Raw genomic sequence first — 17,677 nt, 5'->3', positions numbered from 1 at the left:
TTAGTGGCTAATCCAGCCTTCTGGCCCCCAGCATGTCAGAATCTAGGACTAGACACAGTGCTTTTAGTGGAGTCTGGGCAGCCACTGTCTGAAGCTCAGAGGAATGGGAGCAGGAGAGGGGTTTAGTGTCACCTGGCTGGTTTCAAGGACTTTTGGGCCCCTCGCAGCCTCTCGCTCTCCTCAGGAAACCCCTGAACTTCCAGAACCTGCCAGAGCATCTGGACCAGCTGTTACATGTGGAAGATGAGGATGAGGAGAGTCAGGGTATGTGGCAGTTTCTGGTATGGGATTGGGGGAGCCAGGCTGGGCTCTGGGGGTCCTGGGCGTGCCTTCGGTGCATTCTGTCAGGCCCTGTGCCCTGCCCAACTCCACATCTACCTCTCCCTTTCAGGACAGGCTGAAGGCCGGCTTGGCCCATCCACTGTGGTCCTGGACCACACGGGTGGCTTCGAGGGGCTTCTTCTGGTGGACGATGACCTCCTGGGGGTGAGTGAGGGCAACGCGAGGGGCCCCAGGTCCAAGCCCCTCCTGACAGCCCCAAGCTCCTCCTGATGGGGCCTTGGTCTCTTTACCTTTTCTTTATGGAGCTGTAGCCATGACCCCCTCCTCATGGGCTGATTGAGTTCTCAGCCCCCAAGCCCTCCTGACACAGCCCTGAAACCTTCCTGATGGGACTCTGGCCCCAAGCTCTTCCCAGCACAGCCATGAGCCCCTCCCATCATGCTCCTGACCTAGAACCCCTCCTGACACAGGCCTAGGCCCTCCCACCCTGTCCTGGCCAACACCGCACTGAGCACCACCACCAGCTGAGTTGGGGATGGGGCCCTTCCCCCTTGGGGAGGCGGCCTGTGTGCCGGAGCAGAGGCTCACCATCCCTACCCTTCCCCCAGGTGATCGGACACAGCAACTTCGGTACTATCCGCTCTACCACGTGCGTGTACAAAGGTGAGACCGCGCTCTGCTGCGGCCGGGTCTGAGGCAGGAGGCAGTCTTGGCTCACCTGCCAGGCCTGACGTGGCTTATTCCAGGGAAGTGGCTCTACGAGGTGCTCATCTCCTCCCAGGGGCTCATGCAGATTGGCTGGTGCACCATCAGCTGCCGCTTCAATCAGGAGGTGCGTGCGGGGGGCGGAGGGGGGGGAACAGGGCCACCTGCTGCTCCTGCAGGCCATGCCGGGGCTCGGGCAGCCCTCCGGACCGCGCGGCGTCTGCTCAGGACCGTGACCCAGACAGCCCTCTGGAGGCAGAAGGCGCCCCACCCCGTCCTGGGGCCACCCAGCCCAGGACACCACTCCTCGTCTCAGAGCATCCTCCCCTCTTTCTAGAGCTCTGTGGGCCCAGGCTGATGGCCGTTGGGTTCTGGCCCTGCTCCTGCCCACCTCCCCTGGGCCTTACGGATGCTTCCTCCTTAGGAGGGGGTTGGAGATACACACAACTCCTACGCCTATGATGGCAACCGGGTGCGCAAGTGGAATGTGACCACGACGAATTACGGCAAGGTGAGGGCCGAGAGCCCTGCAGCCCGCCTGCCCGTGTCCGTCCTCACAGCTTGGTGGGGTCACTGGGCAGCAGGAGAGATTATAGGGCACGGGGTGGGGGGAAAGGGGTGGGCTGGGACTCAGGTCCTCTGTACTTACGGTCGCCTCCCCTGGGCGGTGGTGGGGACACAGCCGCGGGGCAGAGTGGGCAGGCCACTGGGCTTCTGTGCGTCTGTAAGGCGTCCTCCCCTGGCAGGCGTGGGCAGCGGGGGACATCGTGAGCTGCCTCATCGACCTAGACGATGGCACCCTGTCCTTCAGCCTGTGAGTCTCCTGCCTTCACCCACAGGCCTGGCCTCGGGGGCCTCCCTCAGCTGCCCTCAGTTTCCCAGTCCCCGTAAGGGGGCCAGGCCGATATGGTAGCCTGAGGGTGGATGGCCGCAACAGGCCGCTCCCTGGCTCGTTTTGGCTCCCTCATTCTCAGCACTGGCTCACAGGCCTTCCCTTCTGCTCCAGGAATGGCGTGTCACTGGGCACCGCTTTCGAGAACTTGTCCAGGGGCCTGGGCATGGCCTACTTCCCAGCTATCAGCCTCTCCTTCAAGGAGTCTGTGGCCTTCAACTTTGGCAGTCGTCCCTTGCGATATCCTTTTGGGAAGAAGTCTGTGGACCACGTGGAAGCTCTCCAAGCAGGGCTGAGGGGCTCCCTGCCCCGGGAGTTCTGTGGGCTGGTGGGTAGTGGGCCATGGCTGCTGTGAGGAGAGATGAGGGCACAGCTTAGGTGGGCGCCGAGGAGCCCAGTTCTGGCGGCAGCCTCGGGAGGTGGGTACCATTGTCGCTGGTGTGGAACAGAGAAGAACAGGGAGCGGCAGGAGAAGCTGCGTCCTGCCGAGACCGAGGGAGCGCTCTGCTGCACGCCAGGCACGCTGACTTCCCAGCGCAGCCCCGGAGCCCAGGCCCCTCCTCAGGGGTCTCAGTGGAGAGGGGTGGGGGCGTCTGAGCCACAGACCAGGTGTTGCCAGCTTAACTCTGTGCCACCTACCCAGTGGCGGGCTACCGGCCCCTGCAGGACCCGCCGCGCGCTGACCTGGTGCGGGCACAGAAGTTGCTGGGATGCTTCCGGGCAGTGCTCAGCGTGGAGCTGGACCCTGTGGTGAGCCGGGGTCTGGGCCGGGCGAGCTGGGGGCCTTCCTTGGCCTCCTGCCCCTCACCGTCCTCTCCCCGACACAGGAAGGCCGGCTGGTGGAGAAGGACAGCTCCGAGTGGCAGTTGCAAGGCCAGCCCACCGTCCTCCTCACGCTGGCCCACATCTTCCATCGCTTCGCACCGCTGCTGGTGAGGGGGCGTCCGGGGGGAGCTGAGGCCGGCTGCGGTAGGGGTGCCTGTGCTAGGGGCTGGGAAGCTGAGGTGCGGACGTTCAGCACCGTCCCCTGGCCGGGGCTCCCTGTGACCAGAGCCCTCGGACCTCAAGGATGTCACAGGGAAGGAAGAGAGGCTTCCAGCTGGGGGCGTCGGGGGAGGTCTGAGAAGCTTGAGGGGGGAGTGACGTCACAGGCTAAGGGAACTGCGTGCGGAAGCGCTGAGGAGCTCTGGAGCGGTCGCCCTTCTTGCGTCTCACTCAGACCCCGGGAGGGCTCATCTCTGTCTCGGGGTCGCTCGAGCGAGCCCAAGAGTCTGTCTGTGCCGTGGCCTCGGCCACATGCCAGGGCAGGGGTGCCCTGAGGGGCAGAGGGCCCCGCCTCACCCGTGCCCACCCGTGGTGCAGCGCAAGGTGTACCTGGTGGAGGCTGTGCTCGTGAGCTTCCTGCGCGGCGTCGTGGAGGCGGGCACACCCGCCCAGGCTCAGTCCGTGGTGCGGCAGGTCCTCGACCTCCTGTGGCTCTTCATGGAGGTGAGGCTCCTGACTTCCAGCCTCGGGCCAGGGGGTCCGGCTCCAGCGGGGGAGGCGTGGGGAGGGTTTGGGGGAGGACCCACGGACGGCTGTCCCAGTGCCCGGCCTCCGCCGGGCAGGCAAGCAGCGCGGCGTCTCTCCCCCAGGACTACGAGGTGCAGGACTGCCTCAAGCAGCTGATGATGTCCCTGCTGCGGCTTTACCGCTTCTCACCCATCGTCCCGGACCTGGGCCTACAGGTGGGAGCTCGTGCCCCTGCCCTGAGCCCCCTGGGCCTTAGCCGCCCACTCTGAGCAGCCCCTCCCCACAGACCCACTATCTGCGGCTCACCATCGCCATCCTGAGGCATGAGAAGTCCCGCAAGTTTCTGCTCAGCAACGTCCTGTATCCTCCCCTTGCCGCCAGGCAGGCCAGACGTGTGGTGTCATCTGGGGTCGGTAGAGGCCAGGGAGGGCAGTATACCTTTGGCCAGGGGTCCCCAGGGAGGCTCGGGACCAGAGCCACCCAAAGCGTGAGTCCTCATTCTAGGACCCAGCCTTCCCAGCACTTTGCGGAGCAGTGACGGTAGAACAGAGGGCCCCAGCCGGCTGGCCAGCCTGAGCAGGGCTTTCCAGATGGCTGCAGACGTTGGTGCCACATGGAAGTGTGGGGGCGCCACCAGGGCCTGACGTCTGCAGCCAAAGCACTGCTCCTTATCCAAGTCCCACGGCAGGGGGTTCCTACAGGATCTTGTAAGACTCTGCCCTCCCTGCTTCCCAGCAGTGTTGAGGACCGGGTCACCGGAGGGAGGGCCCTGGCGGAGAAGCCTGGGCTGGTAGCTGTCTTCTCTGTCTGGGGTCTTCAGCCTCCAGGAGGCAGACACAGCTGGGAGAGGGAGAGACCACCAGGCTCTCTCTCCAGCCCGTCCCCCAGTCTTGAGTTCCCATGACAAGCCTTTTTCGTCTGTTTGCTGGCAGTTGGGCTGAGTGGGTTCGACACCCACGGCTCTTCATCAGGGCTCACAGTCAGGGGAGACAGGCTCATAGCAGCGATGGTACCCCGAAGGGTGGGAGAAGCTGGTGGGCACATCAGGAAATAGGCAGGTTTGGGGAGGGCTTCCCAGAGAGAACTCCTGAGGGTGTATGGCGCACCCTTTGGCGAGCAGAGCTCTGCCTTAACGACCACCAGCTTCGACGTGCTCCGGTCTGTTGTCTTCTTCTACATCAAGAGCCCCTTGCGGGTGGAGGAGGCTGGCCTCCAGGAGCTCATTCCCACCACCTGGTGGCCGCGCCGCTCCAGCAGGGAGGTGGGCCCACTGGGCCGGGCGGACAGGGTCACAGTGGGGGCTGGCCCAGGCTGTCTGAGCCGCCTGGCACTGAGCACATGAGGCCCCTTCCCCGGCCTGGTCTGTGGGGTGGGGGCAGGGGTCTCCTGTCTGAAGCCGGCCCGGTTAAGTCCCGGGTGAGCCTTGCTGTCTTCCGTCCCCCACCCCTGCCCAGGGCAAAGACAGTAAGGATGTGAAGGACGAGACCGCGGAGGAGCGCGTGCGGAGACGTGCCTACGAACGGGGCTGCCAAAGGCTCAAGAAGCGTATCGAAGGTCAGCCCCCTGCCTGGGGCACTGGGTAGGGGGTGGAGGGTTTGTGTGTGTATGTACTGGGGGGCCCTCGGTAGCGGCCATGTCTGGATTGGGCTTGTGCAACCCTGGGGGTGGAGCCCCAACCCAGACCTGCCGTCCCCTCCCTTCCCCTCCCTGGGGGCCTGAGGGCGAGGCCCTGGCCAAGGGGGGCTCAGTGTCGTGTGCCCCCCCCCCCACAGTGGTGGAAGAACTACAGGTCCAGATCCTGAAGCTACTGCTGAACAATAAAGATGACAACGGGGTGAGTGACTCCCAGACCCCCGCGTGGGTCCTTGGCAGGCACAGGTGCCGGTCCTGGGCCCCTAGGCCTAGGGGGCAGGCACTGGCTCAAGTTCCATGGCAGGGCCCTGGCTAAGGCACAGCACTGAGCTGGTCCACTCTGGCTCCTCACAGCCTCATTTTTCCTTTCCTCAAAGGGTGAAGCTTCTAGGTACATCTTCCTGACCAAGTTCCGGAAGTTTCTACAGGAGAATGCCAGTGGCCGGGGGGTAAGTATCCACTAGGCCAGCCCACTGTGGACCCCTGGCTGTGTTGCCGGGTCCGCAGCCTTCTGGTACCTCTCAGCCTGCTGTGTCCCTTCCTCGTCTTCCTCCCCCTCTGCTGCCCTGCTCTCCGTGCTCCGCTCAGGGTCCTGGGGCAGCCCCGAGGCCTGGCGCAAACGCGTGTCCTGTGACCTGTGTGCACAGAACATGCCCGTGCTCTGCCCCCCTGAGTACATGGTCTGCTTCTTGCACCGGCTGATCTCTGCCCTGCGCTACTATTGGGATGAATACAAGGCCTCGAACCCTCGTGCCTCCTTCAGTGAGGGTGAGTAGGGCAGGCCTCATTGGAGAGGCTGGGCAGGGCTGCCCCTGAGGTTGGCGTGGAGTGTGGAGCTGGCGGTGGGGTGGGGATGGAGCTTCCCCAGGCTTCCAGCCATTGAGTCCTCGCCTCCTATTGGCTGGCTTTTCCAGAGGGCAGCAGGAGCCCCACACTGAAGGAGGGCCAAGCCCACGTTCCCTCTGTCCCCACAAGTTCCTGCCCGCTCCGGGCTCCTCTCCTTGGTCCCAGCCCATCCGGTCATCTGCAGTCCTTTGTAGAGGACACCATGGGCAGGCTCTGAGGTGCTGGGGGCTATGTTTGTGTGGGTCAGGGTCTTCAGGGTCAGTGGGAGCCATGCCTGCTCTGGACTGTGGGATATCCGCAGGGCTGGTCAGAGCCCTCTCCGAATGTGACCGCAGCCAGAATGCCCCCTTCATCCCAACTCATGCCGTCGCTGGCACTGACCTGAAGTGGTGGAGGGGGGAGGTCTTCCTGCCTAACTCACTGGCGGCCCTCCCGTCCCCCCCCAACCCCTCCTTGCAGAGGCCTACATCCCACCCCAGATCTTCTATAATGGCAAGGTAGACTACTTTGACCTTCAGCGCCTGGGAGGCCTCCTCTCACACCTTCGGAAGACCCTCAAAGGTGCCTGCGGGGCTGTGGGCAGCGGGTAGTGCGCAGGACGAGCTGGGCTTGGCAGGGGGTGTCGGGGGGGGCGGGGGCGCGTTGGCAGTGTCTCAGCCAGCTCTGCCGTGAGTGCTGTGATATCCTTTGCCCACCAGAGGGCGCCCAAGTATCTCGACCTGCTCCGCAGAGAGATGCCAGCCTCAAGTCTTGGGTCCAGCCATCCCTTCCCTCTGAGCAGCCACCCCAGGGGATGTCTGGGAGTCCCGTAATGTCAATGACATAGGGGCATGTTTGCTGGATGAGGAGTGACCATGGGATCTCAGTGAGGTCGCGGGTGGAAGGGGAACGTTCATAAGCACTGCCTGAGCAGCTTTGGAGGACGAGCCAAAGCGGCTGCGAGCACGGAGCACGCAAAGGCAGGGAATGCAGCAGCAGCCCGGCATGCCCGGGGGTAGAAGGCCGTGCGTGTGCCGGAGAGGACGCTATCAGGCAGGGAGCGATGGGAAATGAGGCGGAGGGTCGCACGGGTGGAGGGTAAGGGCCCTGTGAGCCACAGAGCAGGTGTGGGCTCATCCCAGGGGCTGGCCCCGCTTTGGAAGGTCTTGAGGCAAGGGAGCGAAGTCCAGGGTCTGCGTGTGAGAACGGGGTGCCTGGGCCAAGTGAGGAGGTAGAGGGAAGGTGGAGGTGAAGGGCAGGAGCGAAGGATGACCCCAGGCTTCCTGTCGGAGGCTGTGGGGGTGGGGCTGCCTCAGGAAGGGGGCTGCAGGAGGCGGCCGAGGTGACGAGTCCGGTATGTGTGGGGACCACAGCCTGGGCTGGAGGCAGAGGTGCCGCAGTCGGCTGTCGATGTAGATGTGGGAGCGGGCGAGCCGGTGGTGAGGCCTGCGTGCACGGTGGGACAGGCCGCGGCCTAGACAGCCCTGGATCTTGTGCTCGTCGAGAAGGAAGCAATGGGGTGGAGAAGTGGGGCCCCGGAGAGCATGCAGGTGCCGGAAGTGGAGGCACTGACACAGGTGTGATGGGGAGTGTCTCCTGCTGTCAAGGCCCCGTGAGACAAAGGACCTCGGGGCGCAGCGCAGGCTGGGGCGGAGTAAGCAGAGCGCACAGGCAGAGGTGCAGTGGTGCGAGCCCAGCCTACCCTGGGCCGTTCCACTGTGACCGCTCAGCCCTCTGCTGGCCTGAGAGCCTCCTGCCATTCCTCCCAGATGACCTTGCCTCCAAGGCCAACATCCTGATCGACCCGCTGGAGCTCCAGGCGGCCACCATGGATGACCTGGACGAGGACGAGGAGCCGGCCCCGGCTGCGGCCCAGGTGCCGCGGTAGGGGCAGTCAGGGGGCTTGGTATCGGGCTGTCCCTCTATCATAAGGGCAGGGGTGTCACGCAGGGCCACCTCCCTCTCTGTGCGGGCAAGGAGCTTCTCACCAAGCAGGTCTCTTGTAGGTAGAGGCACATGCCTTCCTGCCATTTCCCAGCCCCACAAATCCACAAATCCTCGGGGCCCTACATGGGCCCCGGGCCCCGGAGAGCTGAGTGGCGTCTGGCCTCCTGTCTCCTCCACAGCGCCCCACGCAGGCTCTGGCCATGGGGGGCGTGCTGCCCCTGCCTCGGCCCAGCTGGCTCAGTTCTCCAACCCTGGGCCGAGCTAACCGCTTCCTCAGCACAGCGGCTGTGAGCCTGATGACCCCACGGCGGCCTCTGAGCACCTCGGAGAAAGTGAAGGTCCGCACACTGAGCGCCGAACAGAGGACTCGTGAAGACAGTAGGTGCCGGGCAGGGCCAAGCGTGGCATCTGTCATGCACGGTTCCCCACCCGGGGCAGAGCCAGGCTGCACCCCCATTCCCTCCTGGCCCCGTGGCCTGGCAGTAGCTCAAGGACATGGGAAGTGCACTCCGAGGGGAGGAAATCAATGCTGCAGAAATAGGCCTGAGCGGCAGGCCCTTGCCCTTCCCCCACCCCCGCGTTCTCCCTGCAGGGCTCTCCTTGAGCCCAGGGTGGGGGAAGGGGCTCCCTTCTCCTGTGAGGCCCACCCTGGCACCACAGACCTAGGAGAGAGCTGGAAGGGCCTGCGGCCCTGACCCTGCCCTTCCCCCGCTTCCTAGTCGAGGGCAGCCACTGGAACGAGGGCCTGATGCTGGGGCGGCCTCCCGAGGAGCCGGAGCAGCCCCTCACCGAGAACTCCCTGCTGGAAGTCCTGGATGGCGCCGTCATGATGTACAGTCTCAGCGTGCACCAGCAGCTGGGCAAGGTGGCCCGCGAGCGTGTCCTGCACTCCCGCGCTTTCCGAAGCCTGCGCGCGCGCGCGTGTGTGTGTGACCCCACGGGGACGTGTGCCACGGCGAGACTGGCTGCTGCCGGGAGCATGGGGGCCTGACCTGTTTTGTGGGAGGGGGCTGTGCGCGGCCAAAGACTGGCAGGGCGGGGGGCCAGGCTCAGCACGGAGAAAGCCGAGTGAGGTGCCCAGGGCTCACGCCGGAAACGCGGTGTCCCATACTCTAGATGGTGGGTGTGTCTGACGATGTCAACGAGTATGCGATGGCTCTGAGGGACACAGAGGACAAGCTCCGCCGGTGCCCCAAGCGGGTAAGGCCTGGACGGGCAGGTGGGTTTGGGGGAGAGAGGGTTGTTAACAGAGAGGTGGCTGGGTGGCTCGGGATTCCCGGGGCAGGCCGCAGAGGAGATCCAGACTGCCCTGCCCTTGCTTCTGGGGGCTACCCCGGCGGTTTTTCCCGCGACTATGCCACGTCAGGGAGAGCGGGGCTGCCATGAGGGCGCGGCGTGGCCTGAGCCCCATCACCAGCTGCAGCCTGTGCCAAGGTGCCCCCGCCCCTGCCCTCTAAGTGCTGACGCACACCCGCTCTCCTCATCAATTATGAATTCGACCCCGAGTGCTTCCTCGGCCACTTGCAGAGTCAGCAGGAAGCGGGACCTGCCTCCCCCACTCCCCCGGAGCCCCTCAGCCAGAGCTCTCCGGGCCTGGGGAGTGGGGCTGAGCAAGCCTGGGCTGGGCTTGCCCGGCAGCCCCTGCCCCCAGCTGAATGCAAAGCCCAGGCTTGGCCAGGGCGAGAGCAGCTCCTGGAGGTCTGGTCCTTGGGGTGTCCTGGCCAGGGGCTCACGGAGCCTCAGCTGCATCTCACTTCCGTGTTCTGTGCAGGACCAAGGTCCTGCTCAGGCTTGCCAGGGGGGTGAGAGGCGGAAGAGGAATTGAAGAGTAGAACTGGGTCTGCCCACCCCTTTGCCTGCTCTGGGCACCAGTGGGGTCCCTATCCGGCTGCCTGGGGCAGGCAGGGTGGGGGTGGGGGTGGGGCCATGGCCTGACTGTTCTCCTTTTCCCTTGGGTGGCAGAGGAAGGACATCCTTGCAGAGTTGACCAAGAGTCAGAAGGTTTTCTCCGAAAAGCTGGACCACCTGAGCCGCCGTCTTGCCTGGGTCCATGCCACTGTCTACTCCCAGGTGAGCGGGCGCGGCCTTGGCCAGTGGCTGCTGCCCTCCCCAAGCTCACTGCCTAGTCCCAGAGCCGGCCAGGTTGTGCCGGCTCCTCTGTGCTCCCTGCCCTCCTGGGCCTCTGGCACACACCTGCCTCCTCCCTGCTCCTCATCACCCTCCCCCTGCGCCATGCCACACCCCCTGAACCTCTCCTGCCCCATGGGCTTGAGTAGATGCCGTTGTAGGCACCCCAGTTCCCCTCACACATCCTCCCTTGGGGGAACAGAGCCTGTCTCCCCTTCTTCCCTGCCCCTTCCTTCTCTCTGGGGTGAAGGGGTGCTCTCCTGGAGCCCCACACGCCCTCAGTCTGCACCTGCTTCCCTCAGACTCCCCTCCCTCCTTTGAGGCTACAGCCTTGTTTCCTACTTTGTCATTTGCTCGTGCATTGATTCCGTAATATGTGTCCAGAGACTGGAGTATGTCAGCGGCATCCTGACGCTAGGGACACTCAGTCCTGACCCAGAAGGACAAGTGTCTGCCCTCCCAGGGCCGTCGGCCTTGAGCGGTAAACAGAAAGATGGTGCACTCTCCCTGTGACCCTGCCTTGACCCCCAGGCCCCGAACCCTCCAGGCTTGCTGTCCTGGCATCTCTCGCCAGCTAGTGAGTGCCTGTGTCAGGGCATCTGTCTGCCTTCTTAGGCGTGCCCTTCCCCCCTAACTGGGTGATCAAGGCCCTTGTCCGCAAATCTACCCACCATCCCCACTTGCTTCTTCCCACCCTCCTTCCCAACCCAGACCACCTCCACCTGCTACGCCTCCTTTCTCTCTTGCCTCAGAGCGCCTTGACTCCAGCCCCACGGAGGTGATCATGGTCCGGGAGCTCCCTCTCCTCCCCTGAAGGGGATTTCATGGCTGTCTGCTGGCCTAGGCAGTCTTGCCACCCCACCCACACCATCTTCTTAGGAACCTTGCCCTACCATCCCTGTAGCTTCTTTTCCTTTCTTTTAAATTATGATAAATGGGCTCCCTGCTCAGCGGGGAGTCTGCTTCTCCTTCTCCCCCTCCTCCCTGCTTGTGCTGTCTGTCTCTTGCATTCTATCTCTTGCGCTCTCTCTCAAGTAAATAAAACCTTTAAAAAAATGAATAATGATAGGGGCGCCTGGGTGGCACAGCGGTTAAGCGTCTGCCTTCGGCTCAGGGCGTGATCCCGGCGTTCTGGGATCGAGCCCCACATCGGGCTCCTCTGCTATGAGCCTGCTTCTTCCTCTCCCACTCCCCCTGCTTGTGTTCCCTCTCTCGCTGGCTGTCTCTATCTCTGTCGAATAAATAAATTTAAAAAAATCTTTAAAAAAAATGAATAATGATAAAGTATACCTAAAATTTGTTCTCTTAACCATTTTTTTAAGTTGTGGAAGAAGACCTAGACTATATTGCTTACCACCTTAATCGTTGTACCGTTCAGTTATGTTAAGTGTGTTCACATTGTCGTGCGGCCAGTCTCCAGAACCCTTCATCTTCCCAAACTGAAACTTACCCCCCACCTCTGCATTCCCTCCTCACCTCGGTCCCCGACACCCACCATTCTTTCTGTCTCAATGAATCCGACCGCTCTGGGGACCTCCTGTAAGTGGAATCGTACAGTATCCTGCTTTGTCCCTGGTTTATTTCACTGAGCGTAACGTCCTCACGTCTCTCTGTGGCAGGTGGCAGGATTTCCTTCCTTTTAAGGCTGAGTTATATTCCATTGTGTGTGTATATACCCCATTGCCTTTGTCCACTCATCCATCAGTGGACGTTTGGTTTGTTTCCACCTTTGGGCTACTCTGAACGGTGCTGCCGTGTTCATGGTGTATACAAAAATCTTTTCAAGATTCCGTTTTCAGTTCTTTTGGGGATGTACCCAGGGACAGAATTGCTGGATGACGTGGTAATTCTATTTTTAAATTTTTTGAGGAACTGCCGTACAGTGACTGTACCATCTTATATTCCTACCAGCAGGGCACAAGGGTTCCAGTTTCTTCCCATCCTTGCCAACCCTTGTTACACACACTCCTTCTGTGTGCGTGTGTGTGTGTGTGTGTGTGTGTATATGTGTGTATATATTTCTTTTTTTGATTGTAGTTTATCTAATCAGTGTGAAGTGGTGTCTCGTTGTGGTTTTGATTTGCATTTCTCTATTGATTAGTTAATTTGAGCACCTTTTCATGTGTTTATTGGCCATTTGTAGATATTTGGAGAAATGTCTGTTTAAGTGCATTTGCCTATTTGTTGATTAATAGGAATTATTTTTATATATTGGCTATTGGCTCCTTATCAGACTGTGACTTACACATATTTTCTCCTATTTTGTGGCTTGTCATTCTGTAGATGGTGACTTTGTCGCAGTTTTCATTCTGATGAAGTCCAACTTACCTGTTCTTTCTCTTTTGCCTGTGCTTTGGTTGTCACTGCGCAAAAGTCAGTGTTAAATCCGAGGTCATGAAGTCCTCCCTGCATGTTTTCTTCGAAAAGTTTTGTAGCTTTAGTTTCTAAGTCTGGGTCTTTGATCCATTTTGAGTTGATTTTTGTAAAAGATGTGAGGCAGTGGTCCCCCTTCTTTCTTTTGCATGTGGAGATCCAGTTCTCTTAGGACCATTTATTGAAATGACTGTCCTTTCTCCATTGAACAGTCTTGGCATCCTTGTCAAAAACCCTCGGATCGTATGTGTGAGGGTTTGTTTCTGAACTCTCCATGCTATTCCATTGGTCGTAAGTCATTTTTTATGCCAGTACCACATTGTCTTGATTATTGTAGCTTTGCAGTAAGTTTTGAAATCGGAAGTAGGAGATCTCCAACTTTGTTTTATTTCAAGATTGTTTTGGCTAGTTGGGTCCCTTGAGGCTCCATATGAATTTTAGGGTAGATTTTTCTATTTCTGCAAAAAAAGCCATTGGGATTTTGATAGGAATTGCATTAAATCTCTAGTTTGCTTTGGATGGTATTGTTATCTTAACAATATTAAGTCTTCCAGGGGTGCCTGAGTGGCTCAGTCGTTAAGCGTCTGCCTTTGGCTCAGGGCGTGATCCAAGTCCTGGGATCGAGCCCCACATCAGGCTCCTCTGCTGGGAGCCTGCTTCTTCCTCTCCCACTCCCCTGCCTATGTTCCCTCTCTCGCTGGCTGTCTCTCTGTCAAATAAATAAATAAAATCTTTAAACAAAACAAAACAAAAAACCAATATTGTCTTCCAATCCATGAACATGGGATGTCTTTTCATTCGTTTTTAAAATTTTTTTCAGCAACACGTTAGTTTTCAGTGTACAAGTCTTTCACCTTCTTGGTTAGATTTATACCTTGATTTTACTCTTTTTGATGCTAATGTAAGTGACTTATTTTCTTGATTTCCTGTTTGGATCGTTCGTTGCTGCTGTGTAGAAACACAGCTGACGGGGCATCTGGCTGGTGGCAGTTGGTTAAGCATCCAACTCTTGGTTTTGGCTCAGGTTGTGATCTCAGGGTTGTGAGATTGAGCCTGGGAGTCGTCTCCATGCAGGGCATGGAGCCTGCTTCAGATTCTCTCTCCCCTGTGCACGTTCTTTCTCAAATTAATAAATCTTAAAAAAAACACACAAAAAACACCACAACTGACTTTTGTGTATTGATTTCATACCCTGAATTCATTTATTCTAATGGGTTGTGTGTGTGTGTGTGTGTGTGTGTGTGTGTGTGTGTATGGGTGTGGATTCTTGAGGGTTTTCTACATGTAAGATCATGTCATCTGTGAAAAGAGATAATTTGTACTCCTTCCTTTCTAATCTGGATGCCTTTTATTTCTTTTTGTTGCCTGATTGTTCTGGCCAGGGCTTCCAGTGCTGTGTTGAGTAGAAGTAGCCAAAGTGGGCATCCTTGTCTTGTTCCTGATCGGAGAGAAAACGCTTTTAGTTTTTCGCTATTGAGTGTGATGTTCGTTGTGGGCTTTTCATGACAGAGCCCTTATTATGTTGAACTGCTTGCTTGCTTCTCCATCTTCAGGCTCACACTCCTGCCGCCTCATTCACTTTCTCCCATTAGTAAAGAGAAAAACCTGTGGTGCCTTTCCCTGACTCTGCATCTGCTTACAGCAACCACTCCCTCCTTCCTTCTGTGTGTCGTAGCTTCCTCATTTTCCCTTTACTCTTGGCCCAGCACAGGCTCCTCCACTTCTCTGAAATAGTCTTGCTCAGCCCCCCCGCCCCTTGCAGAAACATCCCCACCCCCATTACAGTGGTCCTTTGTGTGCATTGGTGCCGTCCCCTCCTCAGACTTGGTCTTCTCTGGCCTTCTGTGACAGTAGGCTCCCAGCAGGCCTCCTGGCTCAGGCCCACGCACTGCCCCCTGCTTATATCTTCTCCTTGGGTCCTTAGGTTGAGGGCACACCAGAGCTGAGGTCAAGTCCAGATGCTCCAGCTCCCAGCCATGTGGGTGCTCTGGGTCTGGGCTGGGGCCTGGCCGGTGACCCCTCCAGGGCACAGACCATGTGGGGAACAGAGCCTTTGGCAGGTTGTTTGCTTTCTATGGTCTCTGTTCCACCAGTAGTCACTCTGCCTCCTACCTTCCCACCACCTCTTTGGGAGCATTTTTAGGCACCTCATGCTGCCATATCCCCTCTGCCTTGGACTGGGCCTGGGCTCCTCCAGTACGGCCGGCCTCTATGAAGGTCCCATCACCCCCAGAAATGTGGGCCCCATGCTTGGTGCAACCAGTCTCTTGCCCTGACAGCCCATCGGTGCGTCCCCATTCCTGGCCATCCAGTCCTTTGTCTGCTGTCTTGGGCCTAGATGAGGCTGTGCTTTTTCCCTGCCCTGTCCCCACTTGCCCCTGTGGCTCCTTTTGCACGGGGCAGCGTCCCAACCCAGACTTCTGGTCACGTGGCACCTTCTCACTTAAAACCTGTACCTACCTTTCTTTCTTTTGTTCTTTTATTTATTTATTTAGAGGCAGGGGGAGAGAGGCAGGGGGAGGGGCAGAGGGAGAGGGAAAGAGGGAATCCTAAGCAGACTCCATGCCCAGCCCAGAGCGTGACTTGGGGCTCGATCTCAAGACCCTGAGATCATTACCTGAGCTGAAAGCAAGAGTTGGACACATAACTGAGAACCACCCAGGCGCCCCTAAAACCCGTACCATTAAAACCTGCAAGCCAGAATTCTGGTCTTGGCTGGGTGTTGCCCTCTCCGGGCTCAGGGCGCACCCTGTTGCCTGCCAAGCACGCGACTGCCCTGCCTGAGCCGCTGCTCCTTCTTGGGAACACGGAGGCGTTTCCTGGGCCCCGGACCGGGCCATGCCCACTGTGGCCCTTTCCACAAACAGCCCAGCAGCACCCCTTGTGCCTCCTGCAGGAGAAGATGCTCGACCTGTACTGGCTGCTGCGCGTCTGCCTGCGGACCATCGAGCACGGCGACCGCACGGGCTCGCTCTTCGCCTTCATGCCCGAGTTCTACGTGAGCGTGGCCATCAACAGCTACAGCGCCCTTAAGAATTACTTTGGCCCCGTGCACAGCATGGAGGAGCTCCCAGGTGACCTGGCTGTTCAGGCCCGGAGGGGGCCGCCAAGGGGGCCTCTGGTGTGAGCCCTGGCAGCCCCATGCCGAGCCCTTCTAGCCCAGCAGCACACATCTGGAGGGAGGAGGGGGCAACTCCTGTTCTCCCCGGTCCGTAGTAGACAAGGATTTGCAAGAGCCCCACCCGGTGGAGAGCCCTGCCCGGTACCCTAGCCCCAGAGCCATCGGCTCCTCCCTGGTGTGGGGAAGGAAAGAGACCAAATGGAGTGCCGGGGTGGGGGCCCCTCGGGCTTTCACTTCCTTCTTGGCGCCGCTGTGGTCTGGGAGCCAGCTGGCCTCACCGGGCACCCTGGCACTGGCTTGGGATGTGGCCGGTGTTTGCAGATCACAGCAGAGGGCTGGAGGCCATGTGAAGGAGCCTGGGCTTCTCGCAGACCGTGTCAGGCTGGGCTTGGTGCTTTATGTCTGGATCGGGCTGCGGGCTGTCAGGCCCCCGGCCTGTCCCCTGCCCCACCCCAGGCCTAGGTGCAGGTCTTGTTCTCAGAGGCCGAGCTGTGGGTGCCCAAGGGGCTTTGACTCCTTAGCCATCAAGTGTGTGCTGAGCTGGGCTTGAGCCTAGTCTTGCAGGACCGTCCTCCCCCCACAGTGAGTCTGTGCGACAGCCTCTCACGGTCAGCGGATGCCATGCCCAAAGACCTTAGATGACAGCTTGGGCCCAGACTGGCTCTCGGAGTCCGCTCGGGAGCCCGCCACCCAAGCCCACTCACCCTGCCAGGGGATGTGCCTGCCCCTGGAGCCCCCACTGCCAGCCAAGCTCTCCTACTGCCCCATCCTGCAGGCTATGAAGAGACCCTGACCCGCCTGGCCGCCATCCTTGCCAAACACTTTGCTGACACACGCATCGTGGGCACCGGTGAGGAGCTCTGCAGAGGGCTCGGGATGCGGGGTTGGGATGGCGCCTCTGGCCGGCTGCTCTCTGACCAGAATGCATGGGGGCCGGCGCTCACGCCAGCCACCTGCTGAGGCGCGGCCTGTCCCAACAGACATCCGTGACTCACTGATGCAGGCCCTGGCCAGCTACGTGTGCTACCCACACTCCCTGCGGGCCGTGGAGCGGATCCCTGAGGAGCAGTGAGTGCGGGTCAGGGCGGGGAGGCGCGCGCTCTGCCCTTCATGGCGCTGCACCCGGCCTCACCCCTCGCCCACCACCGCTTGCCCTCTCAGGCGTGTCGCCATGGTGAGGAGCCTCCTGGCTCCCTATGAGCAGCGGCCCTGGGCCCAGACCAACTGGATCCTGGTGCGGCTCTGGAGGGTGAGCCCGGCTGGAGGGGAGGTGGCTGTGGTGGGCTGGAGGGGAGGGCTGCCCTCCCCACCACTGACCCCCATGGACCCCCGTCACAGGGCTGTGGGTTCGGGTACCGCTACACACGGCTGCCGCACCTGCTGAAAACCAAACCCGAGGATGCCAACTTGCCCAGCCTCCAGAGTGAGTGGCCAGGATGGGTGACCTGGGGGGCCATGGCCCCCTGCTCTTGGGTCCTCTAAGATTCTTCTCCCTTCTCCCGGCCTCTCTCCTGCACTCATGCTGGGCCCCACCTCTGCCCCCTGGGGTTTCCATTTCCCGGCTTCCTTTCCATCCAGGGACACCCTAGGCCTACTCCCCCTTGTTCCCCAGTCCCACGTGTGCCCTCTGGGCCCGAATGCTCTGCTGGGTCACAGTATCCCCCCAGGCTGCTGGCAGCTGACGCAGAGTGAGGACCCTGAACCAGCTCTCTGAGCCTGGTTCCAGCACCCTGTCCTTCTCCCCCTTCATTGCCATCTGCTGGGGCCAGACCTTGGATACTTGAGTCAAGGCAGGGGCACAGACTAGGGGCTGCCCATGGGGCTTCCAAGAGGAAGGGGCATTTGGTTGGGAGCAGAGTCTCCCTCTCGAGGGGCCGTGGTCCAGCAGAGCCCTGTGAACCTGAGGACCTTCACCTAGGCTGGGCCTGGGGTGGTCCCGCTTGCAGTCTGCCTGTCACACTCTGTGCTCACCCCACAGGGTGGCTTTCCTTGGCCCACGTGGCGTGTTTCTGCCCTCGTGGGCAGGGTTTTTACGTGAAGAGTTGACTGCCTTGTGCAAGGTCACACATCAAGTCCTCACCAGTTGTTTTGGTCGTGCCTGCGGGTGGAACTGACCTGCAGATGGACAGTGGCAGTGGGACCGGAGACTTGTCCTGCTGCTGTAGGAACTATTGATTTGCATTGGGGGGGGGCAGGTGTCCAGCCCAGCTGCGGCTAAGGGCTCTGGTTACTGCTCCCTGTCAGCCCAGACTTGGCACCCA

At 60.1% G+C, this 17,677-nt stretch overlaps 1 protein-coding gene across 2 annotated transcripts in view; it reads left to right on the top strand.

The window, feature by feature from the left end:
* RNF123 (ring finger protein 123) overlaps positions 1-17,677 on the top strand; it is a 28,305-nt gene that overhangs the window by 4,780 nt on the left and 5,848 nt on the right. The window contains exons 4-31 of one of the 2 annotated variants that reach the window (XM_045807146.2): positions 185-264; positions 392-486; positions 891-945; positions 1,029-1,114; positions 1,412-1,498; positions 1,734-1,801; positions 1,994-2,119; positions 2,515-2,629; positions 2,707-2,811; positions 3,242-3,367; positions 3,514-3,606; positions 3,678-3,751; positions 4,535-4,652; positions 4,846-4,945; positions 5,164-5,225; positions 5,401-5,472; positions 5,671-5,791; positions 6,329-6,430; positions 7,618-7,724; positions 7,975-8,173; positions 8,515-8,660; positions 8,912-8,995; positions 9,758-9,865; positions 15,192-15,369; positions 16,192-16,266; positions 16,397-16,484; positions 16,578-16,665; positions 16,755-16,839. In XM_045807146.2, the coding sequence (XP_045663102.2) occupies positions 185-264; positions 392-486; positions 891-945; positions 1,029-1,114; positions 1,412-1,498; positions 1,734-1,801; positions 1,994-2,119; positions 2,515-2,629; positions 2,707-2,811; positions 3,242-3,367; positions 3,514-3,606; positions 3,678-3,751; positions 4,535-4,652; positions 4,846-4,945; positions 5,164-5,225; positions 5,401-5,472; positions 5,671-5,791; positions 6,329-6,430; positions 7,618-7,724; positions 7,975-8,173; positions 8,515-8,660; positions 8,912-8,995; positions 9,758-9,865; positions 15,192-15,369; positions 16,192-16,266; positions 16,397-16,484; positions 16,578-16,665; positions 16,755-16,839 (2,843 nt within the window). Of the gene's footprint in view, positions 1-184; positions 265-391; positions 487-890; positions 946-1,028; positions 1,115-1,411; positions 1,499-1,733; positions 1,802-1,993; positions 2,120-2,514; positions 2,630-2,706; positions 2,812-3,241; positions 3,368-3,513; positions 3,607-3,677; positions 3,752-4,534; positions 4,653-4,845; positions 4,946-5,163; positions 5,226-5,400; positions 5,473-5,670; positions 5,792-6,328; positions 6,431-7,617; positions 7,733-7,974; positions 8,174-8,514; positions 8,661-8,911; positions 8,996-9,757; positions 9,866-15,191; positions 15,370-16,191; positions 16,267-16,396; positions 16,485-16,577; positions 16,666-16,754; positions 16,840-17,677 lie in introns of both variants that reach the window. The other variant, XM_087867040.1, reaches the window with a different exon arrangement.

Source organism: Ursus americanus, chromosome 14 (assembly GCF_024610735.1).
Source record: "Ursus americanus isolate L20-20 chromosome 14, mUrsAme1.1.p, whole genome shotgun sequence".
NCBI classification, from domain to species: Eukaryota; Metazoa; Chordata; class Mammalia; order Carnivora; family Ursidae; genus Ursus; species Ursus americanus.
The sequence above is the reverse complement of the archived record's forward strand: the minus strand, read 5'-3'. Positions and strand labels throughout refer to the sequence as shown.